This window comes from Catharus ustulatus, chromosome 6 (genome assembly GCF_009819885.2).
Source record: "Catharus ustulatus isolate bCatUst1 chromosome 6, bCatUst1.pri.v2, whole genome shotgun sequence".
In the NCBI taxonomy this organism is placed as follows: domain Eukaryota; kingdom Metazoa; phylum Chordata; class Aves; order Passeriformes; family Turdidae; genus Catharus; species Catharus ustulatus.
Genome location: NC_046226.1, coordinates 41,885,756 through 41,906,390, shown reverse-complemented (window position 1 = coordinate 41,906,390; position 20,635 = coordinate 41,885,756). Strand labels below are relative to the sequence as shown.

Genomic DNA, 20,635 nt, shown 5'->3' with positions numbered 1-20,635 from the left:
ACAATGATCCCAACAAGGACTGGCACTCAGCTTCCCTGTGATTACCTCTGTTCTTTTATTTTGCTGTAACAATATAGTTTCTTTCCAACACACAAGTGTTTATGCAAAAATGCCAAGATTCTCTATGCAGATTAAAATAGGTTTACAAATTAAGGAAAGGCTGGTATGGAACAAGAGGAAAATTATCCCAGTATTTTGCACCTTTTTGTAATCAAAGTCCTGTCTTTGGAGGGTGTTACGTAAACTAAACACTATAAACACTATAAGGATTTTCCTTGTGTAATGACTTCAGGAGCTAGCCCTAGCATATCACACTATTTTCAAAGTGGTGTCCAGTAAGCAATAGGTGGGCTCACTTGGGAAAAATGCAGGAAGAAAACTTGGTGAGAGGTGGAACCTCTGCAGTGTCACCTCTCATGAGTGATTGACAAAAGAAAAAAAAAAGGTGAACTAATTCACCATGGGGATGGAAAGATGGATGCCTCCTGTTGTGGAATAGGACAAAGTCCTGTGACATGTTCCCTCCTATTAGGTCTGATACCACTGCTTTTGATAAAGATTAATTTCTAAAAATCAACTGTAAAGCTATAGGTTAGCTAATAAGACAGTGACTTGATTAATTTTTGATTGCAAAGTGTATGATAGTTAAATGTGTGCACATCAGTGCAGACAGTGTGTTGTTGAATGCAATGAAGTTTGAATCACACTATGAATTTGTTTTCCACAGGTAGATTGTTAACAGAAGCCTTTGATTTCTATTAATTATGTATTTTTGAGTGAAAAGCTATTTTGTGTATATGTATTTAATAACAGGAAATGTAGCAAACATTTATTTTTATTAAACTAATAAAAGGAATAAATCTATCGCAGAAAATGTTCATTTAATTTCTTTGGTCATTTCCCTTAGCACAGACAAAAGGTCCTAAAGTGAAGCCTTGGCTATCTCAGGATGCACAGTTCTTTGCATCAGATAGTTGATGTCATACAAGTGCATCTTGTTTCTAAATGAGAGCTTTGAAGTGGCAGTAGTGTTGTAACTGCATTCACATGGCACCACAGTCAGCTTGTGTCCTCAACGTGCAATACCCTCACTGCTTACCTGTTACAATTAAAGTAGCAGATTACATGAGCTCTTTCCAAATTCTGCAGCAAGCAAAGGTTTGGAAACCTGGAATGGGATGAGGAAAGAGAAATTGTAAATCCATTGAGTTTATGAGTGGTCTGCAGGAGTGGATCTGCAAAGGGAAGCCAGGCCTGAGGAGTGCCAGGATTTGGCAGATGAGGCTCCTGGAGGCTGCCTCTGCCACCAACGTGGTGTGTGGCAAATAACACAACGGACTGGATGAGGGGAACATGGCTGCAGCCTGCAGCTGGTACAGCTTGGAGATCAGCAGTAGTGTCTGGATTTCAGTGTGACCTATTTGCCAGTCCAGGAGAGAAAGAAAAGGCATCATTAAGAATACCCCCTGTAATACTTGTTGTTAATAACTCAGATGAATGTGGATCTCCAAAAAACCTCATCTAGAGAAGGTTTCTTACTGCTTGAACTAAGGTAATTGTCAAATAAGTGGTATAAAAGTCTTGTTTTCTAGAAAAAGAAATGTTGGCACTGAAAGTTGCAGGAGGCTTCCTTTAAAAACAGCAATCCCCTATACCTGAACTGGTCTTCTCTGACATTTTAATTGACCCACACCTTACGCCAAATTGGCACTGACTTTCCACGTTCCCCCGCCACTCCTGCCGTTTCAGCCTGTTGAGGCAATACATCTCAACCATGAGCTATTTCAGGGCTTCAGCCTCCCACAGCCTGCACTGTCCCTCTCTGCCCCAGCTCCCTTCTGGGAGGGAGGGAAAAACTCGGGCCGCTAAGTGAGGTAGGGGTGACATGGCCCTAGCAAGTGGCTGGAGGTGGGACAGAAGGCGGCGGAGCTTTGTGCCCTTCACTACCATGGAAGGAGCCACCGACGGGTGTGTGTGTCATTTCAGAGGTGTCTCCTACCCTCCTCCCAAGTCCAGGCGTTCCTAACCCATCGTGCGTGGGGCTCTGGGACAGAGGTCGTGTCAAACGGGCAGGTGAAGGGCGACGGAGCAGGGCAAATCTAGGCACGGCACAACAAGTGGTCAGCTCAGGCGAAATATTGCAGGAAGCCTCCGTCGACCTTGGATCTTATCGGGGACGGTCAGACGGGACAGCGCTGCCAGCCCCGCGGTGCGTGGGGAGCAGTGGCAGCTGGGCTATGGTGCCCAGCCCCGCTTTCCCGGGATGGACTTTTCCCGGTGCGGGTTCCTTGTGCCCAGGGGTCCCTGCGAGCCCGTGCCGTGTCGTGGCGATCGCGGCGCGGCTCCGTGGGCGAGCGCAGTGCGGGGCTGGGGGAGGGGAGCCGAGGGACATATTCGAGTGCGAGGCGGAGCCTGAGCATTTTATGAATGGGCTCATATGACGTCAGTGGGGGCGGGAGCAGAGGCCCCGTCTTCCACCAATCCGACGAGGTTCCCGGGCGGTGGGGCCAATCGAAGTGCGGCAGCGGGGTGACAGCCATGCCCGCCGGCCAATGGCGGCAAGGGAGCGCTGCCGACCACGTGGGGCGCAGGCCGCAAGTAGTACGGGGGCGTGTGGCCGCTCGCTGCCTGCCCCCCCCTTCCCGGCGCGGCGGGGCCGGGCGGCCCCAGGGCGGGCGGGCCCGGCCGCGTTGCCGGGTTACCCGGTGGCTGAGAGGCCCCTCCGCCAATCGCGGCGGGGCGGGGGCGGGCGCCGTGACGGCTGCGGGGCGGCGGTGGCCGGGAGGGCTCAGTCCGGCCGCGGCAGCCTCCGCAGCATGGTGGCTCCCGCCGCGCTCCCGGCCGCCGGCCTCTTCTACTGGGTGGGCGCGCTGGGCGCTCTCTACGCGGCGGCGTTGGCCTCGTACCGCCTGCTGGCCGGGCTCCGCGTCTGGGTGCTGGGTAGTGGCGCGGCCGCCGTGGGGCCGGCGCTGGGCGCCTGGGCAGGTGAGTGCGCGTCTCGGCCGCCCCCGCCGCGGCTCTTTTACGGTGTCCCCCCTCGGGCCGGGACAAGGACCTCGTGGGGAAGCGGTCTCGGCCTGGCGGGGAGGGGGACGCGGGCGCCGGGGACCAGCTCTCGGGTGGACTGGGGCAGTCTGGCGGAGCGCCCGTGGGGCGACAGCCGGTCCGGGGCGGGCCGGTTTGGGGCAGCGGCTGAGGGGCCGGCGGGTTCTACTGCTCTGCCGGGTGGGCCCCCGGCGAGCCTGGAGCCGCTATCAGACTCCCCACGAAACGTGCAGGGCCAGAGCGCGCCGGTCAGGTCGGTCCTGAGAGAAGCGCCGATTGTTGGGACTTGTGCGCGGGCGGGCACGGCGTGTTTGAACTTGATGTCTCCGGGGCGGCCGGGCGCGCAGCGCGGCTCCGGGGCCGCGCAGCCGGGGCCGCTCCGCAGTTCCCAGCGCGGCCGGTCGGTGCGCGCCGCCCCCTCCGCGCCGGCCTCGCACCTCATCGCTGACGTCAGGCCCGCCCCGTCCCCGCCGCCCCCGGAGCAGCGGCCGCTGCCGGCGCTGCGGGAGCCGGGCACCGCGCGGCCCCTGCCCGGCACCGCGAGCAGCGGCGCTGACCCTGCCGTGCGCGAACGGCGGCGGCCGCGGCTGCCCCGGGAGAAGCGCTGTGCTGGAGGGCGAGAGAAGAGCCCTGTCGAGAGCGGCGGGCGAACGGCGGAGCGGCGCGAAACTTGTGCTGGCCCCGCCTGCTCCTGCAGCTCGGCCCCGCGCCGCGCTCAGGAAGGGGCTGAAGCACGAGTGGCCCTCCCTGTGGAGGGGTGACAGTAGTGGTGACCGAGAGGGGGTGGAGGCGGCGTTTAGCTGGTATCCCCGAAATACAGGAGCGCTGTGGAAGTACAGCAGAGGCTGTTACCAGGGTATTTTCAGTGCTACGCTGCTCTAACTTTTCTCAGTACTTCGATACCGGGTCGTAGGAGCCACGCTGGGGAAAGACTGTTTCTTCCACCTGAGTCTGCCACTGTGGCCTTTAAGTAATGTTGAGGCCATAGAAAGGGCTTCTCTGCTGGTGTATAACAGATCAGGCCGAGGGAATTTTCAAATCCATTCTTGGTAAAGTCGTTGGAAAGGGCAAGTCCTGTGCCTGATTGGGAATCGATAAGGTGGGCCACAAAAGTAATGGTAGCGTGTAAGAGGTGTGAATTTAAGATGAGATGACAGTTTAAAAGGCTGCAAAAGGTGCTTCCTTCCCTCAAGGGGAGTAGGAGGATATCAAGTGCTCAGCTGCTGCAGCTACTTCCAGGTGTCAGACCTGTAGGCAGGGCAGCCCTGCAACAAGCTGGTTGATTGCTGGGCTTGTGACTATGCTCCCCCATCACCTCTGCTGCAGTCAATACAGAACTTGTATGTGAACACATGGCTGGGTAGTTCATTGTTTGTGTGAGACACCAGTAAACCAGCACTGCTACTGGCAACATACAAAATGCCAGAGCATGTAATGAGTCCTGTGTGCACAGGCTTGAAGTGCAGCAGCAGTGCCTTGGATAAGTTACAACTTTATATACAAATAACTAAGACCCAGGTCTTCCTTTTAATTGGTGATATGTTATACCTGTTAAAAATACGGCTGGCACAGGACACCCAAACCATTGAGTTTCTAATATTGATTTTGAATATATTACTGCATTATCAGTTGCCTGCTGACTTGTGTGCATTACAAAAGTCTTGGTGGCCACTTGAGCTTGTTTTTCATTGTTTCAAACATGGAAGTTTGAAGTGCTTGAGCCAAGTGCCAGCTTATCAGCTGGAACCACAAACTGTAAACAGCAGATCTTCCCACAGTCACATCCTCAACCATCCAGAGAACTGCAGAGCAAATGCCAAATCCTCTGTCACTGTTTTGTACAAGTGCAGGCAACAGCAGGCCACGGTACTGGCCAGTGGCTGCTCACAGAAATTGTTCTTTCTCTGCCAAGATTGTGGCCTTCAAGGCAGGAAGAAAGAGGAGCACTGGCAGCACAGCTAAATTCCATGTTTATTGCTCTGCTCTAAAGTGGAAGCATTGCTGCAGTATCAAGGAGAATGGAGAAATAGGGTGATGCTTGCTGTCACTGTAGGAAGACATGTGGTCATCATGAATTAGGTGGTGTGTGCCCTCTGTGTGCAGCTGATGCAGGTGAGCTGCTGTTTTATTGGGACAGCTGCTGTAGTGTCCAGCTGAAATGAGGGGAGGTTGTCTTAGTCTGAATAAGCACTGGGTGGTTTGCCCCTGAAGTGCATTTGGGCAGGCTCTCTGTTTTCTCTGATGGAAAGGAGGATGGAGGCACAGCTGCAGATATGTTGGGTCACCTTGAGAATCAGCAAATTACTAAGTCATACTGGAGGAAGAAGTGCATTTCCTTTTTTTCTGATATTTTGAAAACCAGTGCTAATTTAAAATTTGATGCTTATTGGCTGCTGCAATTACTGTGTTAATGTATTCTTTCTAGTGCACAGCTCGAGAGGAACTTTATAAAAACCCTAAATCACAAGTCCTTTTGGAAGGACTTCTTACTGCCCTTTAACTCTTCTGCATGTCCAAAATTGGGTTGCAAATTCTTTCCTTGTTTTCTCAGAGTTTTTTTCGGATGCATATATGCAATTGCTTCTGTCTATGCTCAGTCTAATTTAGTGATATTTAGAAGGAGAGGATGGGAATAGGAGGGGGAAGAACAACTATATGAAGTGATAATGTACTCTGGGAAAATTAGGTTTGTACTATTTGAAGTAACATCTCTTTTGACAAAAAGTTAGTTTTTCTATGGTCACAGTTGTGTCTGAAGGTCTGCATGCAGATTTTCTGGTTTTCTCGCTGTAGAACTTGCATCTGGCTTGCTTTTTGGCTGCTGTATAGTGAAGTACAATATGGAAGTTGGGTGGATGTCTCAATGTGAGATTTCTGGGTGCATCTTGAGAGACTATACAGTAAAAACTCCTAGGTTGAATGTTCTATCTTTAATGTGCCTCATAGGTTGGTAAAACAAGATAAGAATAACAGCTCCTGTGTCTGAAAAGCAATGTAACTAAATAAACCACAAACTCAATAGGGCCAGAGTGCCAAGGAGTCATTCTGAATTCACCAAGAATACAGCAAAGATGTGCCTGTTCCCCTGCCTTCCTCTAGAAACAGACAGATCTGTTGGTAGTGCTGATTGCTGTGATCCATGGTGGTATTTCCTTAGGTTGGATGAGAGTCCTATTCTTCTCCCATTGATGTAGTGGCAGGCAGCCACCTTGCTTCTCTGCCATTGAAAATTGGGTGTATGCTGGAGTACAGAGTGTCTGGAGCAGGGAACTGTCTGCTGCTGTTATAGCTCCCATTTGGAGAGTTGCCGTGTCTCCTATTTTAGAAAGCTGCCTCTTTTTTGGGAAAACATGAAATCACTTTTTTGTTCCTTCCCTTCAGTAACTTGGTGAAATGAATTCAAAATCCTATGGTAATTTAGACTGGGGGATACCTCAGGATGCTTGTATTCCAACCTCCTGTTTGGAGCCGAGTCAGCTGCGTAATCAGACCAGTTCACCATGTGCAACTTTGTATAGTCAGTGCAAGTTGGATTGACCTGGTGCTCTAAAGCATCTAACACCTTGACTTGTTTGTGTGTTAAACTTTTTGTTTCTTTTTTTCCTGTCTCAACACTGCAAATATTTTGATGATAAATGTGGGGTTTTTTCCCAGGTTTTCTGTAGCTGAAGCAATGCGTTAACTGGAAACAAAGTTTACTTTGATTGTGTGATTGGCCATATGACACTTGAAGAAAAGTCCTGCATGCTTTCAAGCCTCACAGTGGCGTAAAAAGCATCCACTTCTTCCCCCAGTGCCTTTGATAGAGTCATGGTTGAATAATCAGACATTTAGTGGTTACAAGATGTCTGAGAGAGATGCTTTCTCATGTGGTGAATACAGCTGTACAGTTGCATTTGGGCCAGCAAATGTTTGTGGAGATGAGCTTGCCTTAATTAAGCTTCTTGGAGTTTATTCACTAACATGCAAAATTAACTAAATGTGGGCAATTTGCTCTAAGTTTCTTGAAAAAGAATTTGTGAGAGAGCGTTAATCAGGATGGTGCTTTCAACTGCCTCTGACTTTCTGTAATTTGATTTTAGACAAACCTCCCTTATTCAGTCTTAAACCATTCTTTTGCTATGTAAATACTTAACAAAAACTTCTTTGAGCAGCTGCAAAGCTGGGTGACCCTCTGCCTTCTTGTTGGCTTCTTTTACTTAACAAGGGCTATGCATAGATCGGCATCTAAAGATAGCAACTTGTGCACCAGGGCCACTGAGGGAGGCATGAAAAATGGATGTAACTGGGTACATGAGCAGTGGAGTAGGTACTTCTTTGTGTCTGTACAGTCAGGTCTTTTAAAAACTAAGAATACAAGGACAATTCCCAAATTCTTGTTGAACTAATAAGTTGAGATAATAACAAGCTCTATAAATCAGACCTTACTAATAATATTAATAAATTAATTAGATGCCATGCTTATGTCAAGAGGAGGAAGTCTAAGAAGAGGACTACTGATTTTGTGCTTGTAAATAATTTGAGTTAGATTCCATCTGTAAGGTTATGCTTTCTGCAGTCCCTAGAAATGCTGTCTTATGAAACAGACCCCGACGTTTTTATAAAGTTCTTGGGATATCTTCAATGAAATAAGTCGGATGATAAAATATTTTAGTTACTATTTAAGAACTCCATACAGAAGACATTCACTGCTGATCAGGTGCTAACTTGTTGACGACTTTGAGCGATTTCACAATCAGTGTCGTTTTTCAAACTCCTTAGTATCGAGTGAAATAATTGTTACCTTAAATAAAGGTCTTTGGTTTTCTGCAAACAAGTTTCAATCCCGATTGCAGAAACAAGCGTAGTCTTGCTTTGCAGGTGTTTCACAATGTGCAGTAGTAAGTAGTTGACAGACCGTGTCGTAAGTCACTGTTGCAGATTTAAACAGCCACCCTGGAGCAATGTGTGACGAGGGTTTAGTTAGTAGGGAGATGGAGAGGAAAAGAGTTTCAACCTCTCTGAGCGTTCGTTGCTCTCTCACCAAAACCTGAGAGGAAAGGCTCTGCCCAACTTGCCATTTTCCCTGTGCACGAGTGCTTGGCTGTTGTGTGCAGAGCTTTGGGGCAGCTTTTGGTTCTCTTTTGTTCTTTAGCTGAATCACTTAGTCAGGGATTTATCATCTTCAGCACTTCAGATCAATGGTGAAGTTTTTCTGGCCTTGAGAACCTTCTGGTTCTCAATTCTGGACGCTACCCTTGAATGAAATAAAGAATGGCACTTGTTAACCTGAAAAGTAATGTTAAGAGCATGTGAAAATACGTCAGCCTGCTTGTAAACTAACTTGTGATTGTGACAGCCTGAGTGAAATGTGCAGACTGAACTCAGAGCATGCTTTGTTTTCTTGTATGGCTATTTGCAAACTGCTTCTGAAGGGTTGCTGCACTGAGGAGGGGCTCAGAGAACAGTATGATACAAGTGTCCTAATCCTGTCTGTACTTCCCAGGAATACTGTGCTCCAGCATGTATGGCTTTTTCTTTCCCTGTTTGCCATGTAATGTTTCCAGGTATCCATCTTAAATTTGCTTTAGTGAAAATTTAGCTGTCTGCCTTCAGTCATCAGTCCTACTCATGTCTTGTAATTTAGAAGACTTCTGTCAGTGTATCGCTTCAGCCTGTGCTTTGTTGGACTAAGCCAAGTTCCAAAGCAGTCCAGGAGAAGTGGGATCTCTGACCGTTTCTCTAGACTCAGCAGCTTGTGCTGTGTGGTGTTTGAGGGGGCTGTAACTCCTTGAGAGACCTTGCAGCTCTTGGTGAGTCAGGGAGTCTCTCTAGCATTTTTTACATAGGTTACTACTATTAACATACCCTAAAACCAGTCCTGCTTTCTAGACAGCATAAAGTAATCAACCATACTCTGCTGCTTTCTACAATTCTGCTTTCTTTCTGGTGCTTGCTTACTTCTTTCAGGTCTTTTCATTTGCACATGTTGCAGACTGTTTAAAACCTCTGCTTAGTAGGATTGCTCAACACTTACTGCACTAAATGCTCCTTTTTGCACTCTCTGGTCAGAAGAGTAGAGGGAGCGCAACTGCTCAGAGTCCAGATGTCCAGAGTCCCAGTTCTGCTGTGTCCTTGCTGGTGGCCTTCAGCCTTTCCCTTCTGGCTCATGCTTGCACACTAATGTGTATGTGTGGGCACCACCAGCCTCAGCATCAACCAAGCTCATAATCTGCAGCTCTGCAGTTTGATTCAGACTATGAACACACTTTGACATGTTTAGCTGCAGGAGCAGAGAGATGTTTATGGAGGAGGGTTAAATGCTGTATTATGTTTTCTCCACCTGCAAAAAAAGAACCCCTCAAAAACAGCTATGGTGAGTGGAGGACAGATGTTTGCATTAAGGTGAAAAAAATGCTCGTATCTGATAAACAGCCTGAGAGAGAAATGTTTGACAATTTATTAGCCTGAAGATGAATAGCTGTGTTATTTTAAGCTAGCTCATTCTTCCAGTCTTCTGTGTGTTTTAAAGTAGGAATATTTGTAATGGAAACTGGTTACTTAAAACTAGAGAATTTATACAAGGATGTAATTTAGAGTAATATATTGCTCCAGGTTCTTTGGTTTGTTCTTGTAGCCAGTGTGCTTGCCTCACTTTAGAAGGATTACCTGTGAGGTGCCCTGACAACAGCGAGGAAAAGCATAGGAGTGGTGAGCACACAAATGTCTTCAGCAAGGAAGTCCCAGCTGGAATTGTGCTGGGTGTTAGTGCTAGTTGGGTAGTAAATGCACTCCTGTGTAAGGAACAAGTAAACTGGCAAGAGGCCCTGAGGGTAGAGCTGAGAGTGTCCTTTGGGAAAATGGCAGTAGTTCCCTACCTCAGAATTGTTTCTTGGTAGGTGGGTGGAACACATTGTTCTTGGTCTTGCGAATATATTAATTCCTAATCCACAGGGTGAGGATGACCTCCTCTGCTATGGAAAGGATGACAGTAAGAAAGTATCTTTACTGATTATTCTGACAGAAATCCAAATGTGATTCTTTAGGCCTCTATGTGAACACAAATGTGGGATAAACACTGTAACTAGTGGATAAAGCACCCATTGGGCTTGCATGGTTTCATCCCTTACCTAAGTTGCTGTTTCTAGCTTCAGATGACTTCTGATGCTCGCTTACTGGTAGGTTTTAGAAAACCTGTGTTCTTAGAGAAAAGCAAAATATTTTTCAGATTGAGTACATTAATATCTGAAAATGCTAGAATTAGGGCAATTCAAGTTCCTTCCCCTGTAGTACATTTAATTGCACAAAAGAATTCTACCCTAAATCTGCTATTTTTTGACTCTTGATTTAACTGTAAAATAATATATTGTTTTTCCAATCCGTGCAAGTTCATAGATTCCTGGAATTAAAGTCTAGAGCAGTGCACCATCACCCACTGGGTGAGTCATTAGCAGTGCTGAAATCCTGTTCCACAATATAAGCATCTCCAGCTAACATGGGAAGAGAGCTATATGCAAAATTTCCTACTGAGCTTCTAATTCACTCCATTGCCCTCAGCAGCAGATGGTGACACCTAGAAGCCTGGGGTTTGGTTGTAGGTTTTGAAAGAAACCTCTTGTTTAGCAGTTCTTAGAGCTGGAGTTGAGATACCCAGAAGCTGAGCCTCAGGGAAAATAGTGCCTGTCCCATTGTTTCTTCTACTTCTGTTCCCATTTTTTGTTACCCTCTCTGTTTCTTTCTCTCCTGAGGGTTCTCTTGTGTTTCTCTCATGATTCAGTTGCTTGTCAGTTGTGGGAGACAGCTGGGTGGCTCAGGTTCAAGCATGGTCTGTGTATGTGCAGAACTTGCTGTCTGGTTGACTGCACAGATGTGGTTTAGGTTCCATATTTTTTACACCTCCCTTCTATTTTCTTCTCTTAAGCAACTGTGAACCACATGTTCTTGAAGGGTGTATTCCATCAGTCATGCCAGAGGGACAGCTGTCTCCACTTCTTGAGGAGCTCTGTACTTACTAGACAAAGAAGAACAGACTTGAGGAGCTCAGCTCTAGGGCTGTTAATCACAGTTTTTTCAAAGGATTTTCGTGTATGTTAGAAGGCTACCACAGAAGCAGAAAGGCAGAAAAGCTGTAGTGAGAGAAGGGGAATGGGAGGTCATAAGCTCAATGGGACAAAGGTTTTTGTTGCTGATGGGAGGAAATTGTTGTGCAGAGACTAAAGAGTCTGGCCTCCTTACAAGGTATGGTCCCTGCTTTTACATGGAGAGGTTTGCAGATGTGTGTGAGGATGCATACAGATGTGGTCAGTTCTGTTGCTTGGTCTGGTCTTGAGGGGCTGTTCCAAAGTCTTGTTTTGCTTGGTTCTTTGTGTGTCAAGATGGGTGGAACATACCTCTTGTGTGTTTGAGTGGATTGTTAATGAGTTGCAGAGTATGATGTTGGAAGTCCTGCTAACAGGTTTTAACTAGCTCCTTTCCTTTTCAAAGGATAATGGTGTTGTATTGGTTTGATAATTAGGGTTATTAATTTTAGGAAATAAACCTCTTTGTCATTCCTTCTACAGTAGTTTATAGTATTGTTCTTCCTGTGACCTTGTCCTTGGGGATAGACTGGTTGTGCTTGGCTATGTTTCAAATTCTTTCTCTGGAAACCTAATTCTTGATATTTTACAGTGTTTGAAAATGGTAGAGTGGGAATCTGTTCATCTGAAAGTCTTTGTAAGCCAAGAAATTTTACTAAAATCAAAGAGGTGGATTTCCAGTGTGCCAGCTATGCAGAACTTTGCTAGCTTCTCATCCCAGCTGGATTTGTCATTTAGTTGCTGTTGCTGGTTGTGGTTAAATCAAAGTGTAGAATTTCTGATGTAAAACATTGCCTTGGCAACATATGAAAATAATGCATTTGTTCAGAAAAACGTGAAAAAATATTCCGGCATAGACTAGCTTGTTTCACCATTTGTAAGCTTTGGATTGAAACTGTTTCTTGTGCAGTAACCTAGAATTAGTCTCCTCAAACTGACTTTCAGCACAAATTCTTTACTAACTGAGAAAGCAGATTTGAGTAACAATATCTTTTTTTATACATGCATATTGTTTTAAAGTAGCCTTTACTGCAGAAATTGGTTTATATTTTCATTCTGAAGCTTTACTTTGGGGGGAATTAGTACTATGGGATGTATGTAAGTAAGGGACGCTGATTAAAACTTTTAATTCCCAGAGTGGTACTACATGCACGTATTCTTACTAGCTGTGGATTTTCTGTAGTCTGAAAGTTGCTGTTATTCCTAAATCTTGGAGCAGTGATCCTGTTCTTGAAAGGCTTTTTTTTCCCCCTCCTCTTCCTTAAGGTGTCTTAGTTCCTTAGATGCAAGCTACTTTCTCTAGCCACAATAGCCATTTTCAGCAGGAATGATACACCTAAATTCACTGCTGTGACAATTTGCATGTGCAGTGGGCTGCTCGGCCTCCAACCAGGTGATGCTGTGCCCCAGCTGGCCTGTGTTTGTCCTGTGCATGTGTCCTGGTGCTTGTGGGACAGCAGTGTTTTGGTGAGGTGGTACTGGCTGGCTGAGTGTGGGCTAAGAAAGGTTTACAGGACCTGAAGGAGAGCAGCAGAGATGTTGGAACAGGTCCTATTGGCAGGGGGGAAGCTTTGTTCGATTTTAGGGGTCTTTGTGAGAGAGAGGTTAGAAGGACCTGTGGATAATAAATGTTCTGTCAGTCTAGTTTTGATCAGTGGACTAAAGGTGCCAAGATCAGTCTATGCAGATGTGGTAAGAACAACCTCCATTGCTCTTTCTGGTGTCTGACATCCAAAGGAGGGTTTTCTCTTGGACCAGAGAGAGAAGTTCAATTGCTGGCTCCTAGTCCACTCAGAGAGGAGTTGGGGAAGCAGTAGTGAAAACCTTTTCTGCTGTGGAACCTATAAAGTTGTCTAAATCAAAGAGTCCGTGAGAAGTTCAGATAGGGGGGTTGCAAGAGTGGGATGTCAAAAAAAAAAAAAAAAAGGAAGGAAAGCAGCAAGTAGAAGAGAGATGGGGCAGGAGGTACTTGAAGTCTGACAGGGAGCCAGAGGGGTACAACCTGTTGAGCATCCTGGCAATTGGTGGTGTCTCTTCTCCCTTTATAACATTTCATCTGCAGATAGGGGATGTTGCTGAAAATTCTTCTGAGCTACCTTTTTTCCCGAGCCACCGCTGTGGGTTTGCTTGCTTGGGACAAGCTGAAGAGTCCTGTCACCACTTGCTTGAGTGGGCGCTGTAAATGAAAAGGGCATTGGGGAGATTGCAGTGAAGACCTTGGAGAGGGTTGTGATGGACCTTGACAGGGGAGTGATGCATTTTTGGTGTAATTCTTGGTAGAAGTCTCCACTTTGTCAGGGACAAGGTGCATGTTAAAGACAAGGTAAATAGTGCTGTGCTTGTGCCAGTGTTCCCTGTGCTCCGTGGGACCTGAAATCCATGCGTGGTGTGAGCTGGCCCGGAGGTCCTTCCCTCTGACGGCCTTTGTGTTTGGGACACGAGCACGCAGGGCTGCTGGCCACGAGCTAAGGGCGAGTTCTCTGCAGCGGGTGGCTCCTGTGTGGAGGCTGCAGAGACCCGTGGGGCAGGCGGCAGCGAGGGACGTGGGGACCGCTCTGGGCTGGGCCTCAGCTCAGCTTGGGCCGGGCTGGGCGCGCTGGTGGCCCCGCGCTGGCCCCGGTGGAAGCCAGGCGCTCGGGCAGTGCCGGCGAGGATCCAGCACCGCCGAAGTGCGCGTGCTTGGTGTCGGGGGCCGATGGCAGCCCGCGCCGTGATCTGTGTCCGGGAACAGGACGTGCTCCTGGCACGCCGGGCCGGGCCTCACGCGTGGGCGCGGAGCAGCGGCTGCAGGGCGCCGGCGCCCCCGGGCCGTCCGTCCGTCCGTCCGCCCCCGCGCCGCGGCGCAGCAGCGCCCCCTGCCGGCCCGCGCGGCGCGCCGGAGGTGCGGGCGCTCGGGGCCCTCCCGGCGGGACCGGCCCCGCTCCCGCTGCCCCCGGTGGGCGGCGGGGGAAGCCCGCCCCGCTCCCGGGGGAGCCGCTGCCCGCGGCGGGAGGCCGGCCCCGCCAACAGCTAATGTCGCCTCACCTCAGCCGCCCCGGCCGCGGCGGGAGGGGGCGGAGGAGGAGCGGTGCCGTCACTGCGGCGGCTCCCGCGCCGTTACCTAACCGGTGACATAACGCGCTCCCTCCGCTCCGCTTAGGAAGCGCCTGGGGCCATCACGGGGGCCGCCTCGCAGACCCTGCGGGGCGCTGGTGGGGTCAGCCAGTGTGAGCCCTGCCGGGAGCGCATGGCTTCCTCCGCCCGCATTGCCGCTCCTCCCGGGGCTCCCCAGCTGCCCGCCCCGTCCCAGAGCCGGGCGGCGGCGGGGGAGCGCTCCCCGTAGCCTCCTCCCGAAGTTTCCCGGGCGGGCAGGGGATCGGCGGGGCCGCCCTTCGCCGCCGCTCCGTGGGAGCCGCCATCCCGGGGCCGGGGATGCGCGGCCGCCTCGCGTGACAGGGATGCTGCCAGGGACACTGGCTCGTCCACGTGCGGCCGGGGGGGCCGGGGCAGCCTGCGCCAGCCCATGCAGTGCCCGCAGGCGCTTCCTCTGCCTCCCTGCTCTGCCACGGAGAGGAAAGTGCACCGAATCAATCGTAGCTGAAACATTTAAGGAGGCTTGATGGGAGCCTCGTTTCCATGGGAAAATCTGGGGAGTTTTCCACCGGGGGATATACTGCAAGTTTTCAAGGGCTTGGAGTGAAATATAGAAAGCATCGGTGGGCGTTTCTTTATTTAGAAACGGGAAAGCAAATGCAGTCCTGCTCGAGTTCTACCTTAAGTCGTTAAGGCAAGCACCCATTGCAAAACAGCGCCGATACAAATAAAACAGTCAAGGATTTCTAGAGCGCTTTATCGTAAGAGTCTCCCTAATGCTTTGTGGTAATTTATCGAGGGCAGTTCTCATGAGACAACTGTTGCTTTCTAAGTTGACTAACTTGGGCGTGTTAACATTATTCATCTTCTCCCCCCTCCGCCGATGGATAGAAATACTTAATTAAAGCGAACATAATTAAGAGCGTGGGACGGAAGGGACCTCTGTGGAGCGTTAATTACCAAATATGCTGATTTTAGCTCAAACTGTATATATATTTTAGGGTCAAAAAGTAGAGAGCGGTGTTGAGATGTGCTCTGCGCCGCGCGGTCGCCTTTCAGCTCTGCGCGACCCCTTTTTTATGAATGGTGGGGCCGTGCTCGATTGAGCAGCCGGGCGCTGCCGCCGGCCGCGGGCAGAGGGCGCTGCTGGGAGCGCTCGGCGCGGGCAGGGCGCGTCCTGCGCGGCAAGGCGCGGCTCGGGCTGGCTGCGGGCCGCCGGAGCCGCCTGCTCGGGGCACGGCCCGTTCAAACACCTGCCCTGCTGGCTCCCCTTCCAGTGCCAGGCTAGAGTGCAAAACGTGCGCTGGAGAAACAACGCACTGCGAAGTACCTCCCACTTCTTCTAGGCAGGGTATCTTTGGAAGATAACTTTATTGGGTTTTCACCAACTTTAGTTTCGGGGGGTTGTTCTTGTTTCTATGGACCATCTATTTGAGTGGATTGTTTCTCATCATAATTAGGCAACTTTCAAAGGTAGAAATTTTAATTCTTCTAGTGTTACTTCTCTACATTTTTGAGGCTTACCCTTATGAGATCTCGACACCTGAATAAAGGCTTGTCAGTTATGGTGTCTTTTATGTGTGCTTGTCTTTGCCTCTTTTTAACAAAACAGTATCTACTAAATACGATCCTGAAGCCATCTTTGCCTCTAACAAGCCATGAGAAGCTATTTCCAGTACATCAGAGAGGGCTCCACTTTTTAACAGAAATAAAGGTGTTATTTAGAGTTAGGGATTGTAAAAGATTTAGAGGCATTCTTAGCATAGCATAAACATGCTTACAAGCTTCTTGTGGATCTTGGTGTATGTGCAGTTGTGCTTGAACCTCCCAAAGAGGACACCACCAACTTTAGTAGTTGGTTCGAGTAAGATTGCACAGATTCTCCATTCCAAAGTAGCAAGGGAGAAGGAAGGAAGGGCTGTATTTGATGATAGTTTGTGTCTTGGATAGCAACAGGCAGCTTAAATGGTCCAGCCAACCTTTTTTTGTCCTTGGGAGCTGATGGTTTGGGTGACCTGAAATTCTGGATGTTTCCAGCCATGAGAACAGAAGCGTAAGATTCTACTAGAAGATCCAACATTGTCTCTAAACAACATGGTTTTGGTTCTTGCTTAATGTGAGCTACTTTGCTAATTAGCTCAGGTGGCTTCTTATTCTAAACCTTTCCTTTTTATTATCCATTTAAAATAGTGGAGACTGACTTGTAGTGGTCACATTCGATTCAGTCTGCGTTTATCCCAGACAAGCTGCGTACAGATGTAATAAGGATTGTGAATGTCCTGCAGTTCCACAATTCTGCATCCTCAAGTGAAGAGCAGTGGGCTGGATGAAATGGGAGTAGCTCTTTCAGCCTCTTATGACACTAATGTTTCTTACTTTTGTGTCTAATGTGACACATACTATGTGGCTGCTGTGCTCTTATTTAGTCTCAGTAAAACCATGAGGAACTGGCTATGGAATCTAGTCTGTTCTTCTGGCTTGTCATTGCTCCTGCTGTGCTGGAGTGAAGCTGATGTACGTTTATACACTTGTTCTCTGCTGTATATATGTGGAAGAGCCTGAACTTGCATTCTGCAGTTGTTATCCTCCTGATGCCTTCACAAGGCCTTGTAAAATTCTAGTGTGATGCTTCCCATGCTGCTGTTTAGGAGCATTGGATATGGAAGTCTCTATGCTTCAACTTCTTTACTTTTGAGCAGGTTACATATTTGGGCATGAGTTTTGTTACCCCTTCAGCTGTTCTTCAGGATCCTTCTTTTCATACCTCTGTGTCCCTGGAACACTACCTTCTCAGTGTACAGCTTGTTTTAATGTTGCTTCTAGCCAAAATGAATAAAATATCACTGAGTGCCTTCCTGCTCAATTTCTATTCTACTTCTGAGCAGTCAGGATCTCTGAGAGAGAGCTTCTGAATGAAATCTCTCCAAGTCTCACCTCTTTGCAGTTGGATTCATTTTTCCCACATAGCCTGGAGGTCTTAGAAATTCTGCTGACATTGGCTTCCCCATGCTTGTGTTGATGGGGGAGGAAGTGAATATATTGTGTGGGTGGTTGGGAGGCAGACCTTTACTGCTTCAAACAAGAAGTTTTGTCAAGCTTTCCTACTTCCGTCTTTCTTGCGTGGTAATAGCATGATGAGAACTCACAAAGAGGGAAGGTCTTGGAGCTATCCTTACACAAAGCAAATGCTTTTGCTGAGCCCAGAGCCATCTTTGTACCTGCTTTCCCATAATCTGTTAGTGCACTATGGGAGCTGAGGTGTAAAATTTGAGAATATGATGCACATACAGGAATTCCTCCTGAGCCCTAAATGCTGGCCATGACTGATAAATGGATGGTATGAAATAAGAGGTAAGAGCTCTTGTATGTCCCCTGCCTGTGTTAATAAGCTAAGGACTCAAACTCTGCAGGGCAGCAAGTTGGGCTCATGGATTTATATAACACATACATAATGTATTTTGTCCAACACCACACATTCAAAACATAAAGGCTTTTTTAGAACTGTTGGATGGTGTCCCCTCCCACGGGCCCCTGGAGATTAGAAGTTAAACAAAAATAGTTGCTTTGGTAGAGTTCTGATTTTGGGATTAACTCTGGGGGTTTTGGGAGGGAGCAGATGGAATTAGAATTTAAAAGGGGTCAGTGCAAAACTTACCAGTAAGCTTGACTCTGTTACGTGGAGGTCCACATGGCTATTGCAGAACATAAAAGGATCCAAAGGGCTGGAAAATCCCTATTCTATTTTAAAAACAATTTTTAAAAGCCCTAGCATTTCAGGAACTCTTCTTGTTTTTTAGAATTTTTAGCTGTTGAAGCAGTCATTTAGCAGAAATGTGTCTTAACAGTTGTCTGTTAGACACAAGAACTTCTAAAAAGATCTCCAAGAATGGAAACAGCTTGGGGAAGGATTAGATGTATTAGCTTTGTGGGCTTTTCAAAGTCTTCACAAAAATTCAGTGAGGAAGCCAAGCTGCTTTGTATTTCAATAGAAAACCAAGAGGTCAGAAAATCTCTGTACAGTGTTGTGTAACTTTCTTGTCATGTACACTGCAGGGCAGGTGTGTTTGCTGACAAATGTATAGATACAGATTTTCTTTTCACATGTAGAATCTGTCTCTTTCCTGGAAGATGAAACTTAAAAAGGAGTGACTTGTGTGGGTAGTAGGCTGGTGCAGAGAATGAGAAGGTGACAGTTCAGGGATATTAGATATCTTGAAACACTTTTTAGTATGGCTTGGGCTCATAAATTAAAGGTTCTGGGAGAGCCCTTGCAGCTATTGCATCACTTGCTAAAAATAGCATCTATACTGCATAAGGCAGCCTGTCTGCAGTGTGGATAGTCTTGAGAATTTAGTGCTTCTTGTGAATGATGTTCAGTCATTTTTACTTCTCACCTAAGCAGGTTTTAATCTAAACTGTGATAGAGAATGAAGCAAAAGGTTTTATTTTCTATCTCTTGAGGGTAGGGTGAGTTTCAAAATAGCATTGTCCACAGTTCTGTCTGCAGCATGATTCTAAAAATACATTTTTAAGCTTACTGAAATTACAGTTTAAAGGCACTGATAAATATATTCTTATAAATTGTCAGGGGAGGGGAAGAAAAAAAAGCTTTGTGCAGCATGAGGTATTCTGTTCTTCTCATCAATCACTTAAAATTTAGCAAGGTTTTTTCTTTAATGGCAGTTACACAATGGAAGTGAAATATAATGCTAATCTGAATTCTTAGTAAAAAAACACTTCACAAATCCCAAATCTCTTCTCTTGAAAATAGACTATATGTTGTACAGTGCTTTTTTTCCTTCCCTTATTTTGAAATCTTAGTCAAGAATCACCAGCAAAGGAGCGTGTTTGTATTCCAGTGGTGTTGCTGAACCAGACAGGTCTGCAGCACAGCATTTTATTTTTAGACTCTAGGTTGCCATTTTTATCCTGTAAAAAATATTCATCAGCGTCTGGGTGACAGGCCATCAATTTTTTTAAATGTGTCAGACCACGTTTTTCCACCCCTCTCTATTTCTCCTTTTAAGTCCCAACATTTCTTTTTTGGGGGGAAAGAGAGAGGGGGAACCAGGGTACAGATTTTAATTCATGCATTAGATTTTTCAATTCACAGATCTTTAGCGTCACACGGTTCATTCATCTTCTGTGCTCGGCTGCTTACGCAGCTTTGCTTATTGTCTGCAGAGGGTGAACTGCTCTGGTGCAAGCAGCAAAGGCATGGAATGGGCAAAACCAGCCTCCTGCTGGACTGGTCACCTCAGCTGCCCTCTCTGCGTGCCCCAAAATACCCCCACATGGCAGTGCTGTGCAGAAAGCTTCATGTATGGTTTTGGGGTGCTGGTCAGGTATAAAATTACTTCCTGGAGAAGCTATTCAAGGTCTCCTTGCAATAAACGTGTATCAGCCAGCTGACTTTTAAAAATAGAAAATGGGAGATGTCTTCTGGTGTGGAATTGTTTAGTGCCTGGCAGGAGGGACTCAAAACCACACAGTTTTTGGATGGTGAGGCAGTAACTCACTAAGTGTGAACCTGCAGCACAAATTTTATGGCAGGAGTGCCACATTGCAGTTGCTTTCTAGGGTGCTGGACTTCAGAACCTCCACAGTGCAGCTGTCCTGTTTATGTGTAGAAAAACCGAGGCTTTCTTAAAGAATTGCTCTTGGTGTCCTGAAGAGCCTCTGGGTTGGCAGGGAAATGTTGTCATCAGAGCAATTGGTACAGCTGGTGGCCCCTCCCTTTTTCCCCTGAACCTAAACATGGGAATCTTTCTGTAGCGGTGACAGGATCTTGTTTTTGAGTGGCTTTTGGTGCTTTTTGACTGCTTTTGGTGGTGTATGGAGAAGAGTTGTTGCTTGTGGGAGGTGGGAGCCAGGAACAACTTGCCAGGAATAACCCAAGGGGGCCTCACCTATGAGGATTTCAGAGTGGTCTGACTGCTTGCTAGGGCTTTACTTGAATTGTGTGACCTCAAATGCCTGAAGGGAGCTGAGACAAACAAGAGAAAAGGGTGAATATACTCTACTGGTAGCTGAAGGTCTAGGTCAACTCTAGTTTTATTTATAATTTTAAAAGCTTTTGAAGTCTTTGGAGCACTGGTACTCGAGATGGCTTGTTGTGACAGGGCCAAGCTTATCATAAGTAGTAGAAGGTATTCTCAAATCTAAGAGCAATAAAATTTTTAGTATGGTTGGTTGCGGATACTTTCGGAGTTGAGATTTAGTGTGCTTAAACTATATATCCGCACATGCCTGCTTTAAGGGGGAGAAAATTGATTTTGATCATATTTGTAGAGACATTGTAGATTGAGACTTTCCTAAACTGTGCATTTGTCTATGGGAAGATAATATACTGGGCTTGTGCTGTGACTTGTAACCTGTTTAAATGTGTGTGATTAAAAATTTGCTTATCAAAGATAGACTATCAGTCGTATCAAAGATACACTTTATCAATCATATTTCTG

The 20,635-nt window shown here is 47.2% G+C and overlaps 1 protein-coding gene across 1 annotated transcript in view; it reads left to right on the top strand.

Annotated features, from left to right (window-relative positions):
* Window positions 1-2,783: 2,783 nt before the first annotated feature.
* HSD17B12 (hydroxysteroid 17-beta dehydrogenase 12) overlaps window positions 2,784-20,635 on the top strand; it is an 80,837-nt gene continuing 62,985 nt past the window's right edge. Inside the window, exon 1 of the mRNA XM_033062712.2 lies at window positions 2,784-2,985. Coding sequence (XP_032918603.1) covers window positions 2,817-2,985 — 169 coding nt within the window. The 5' untranslated portion in view covers window positions 2,784-2,816. The remainder of the gene's footprint in view (window positions 2,986-20,635) is intronic.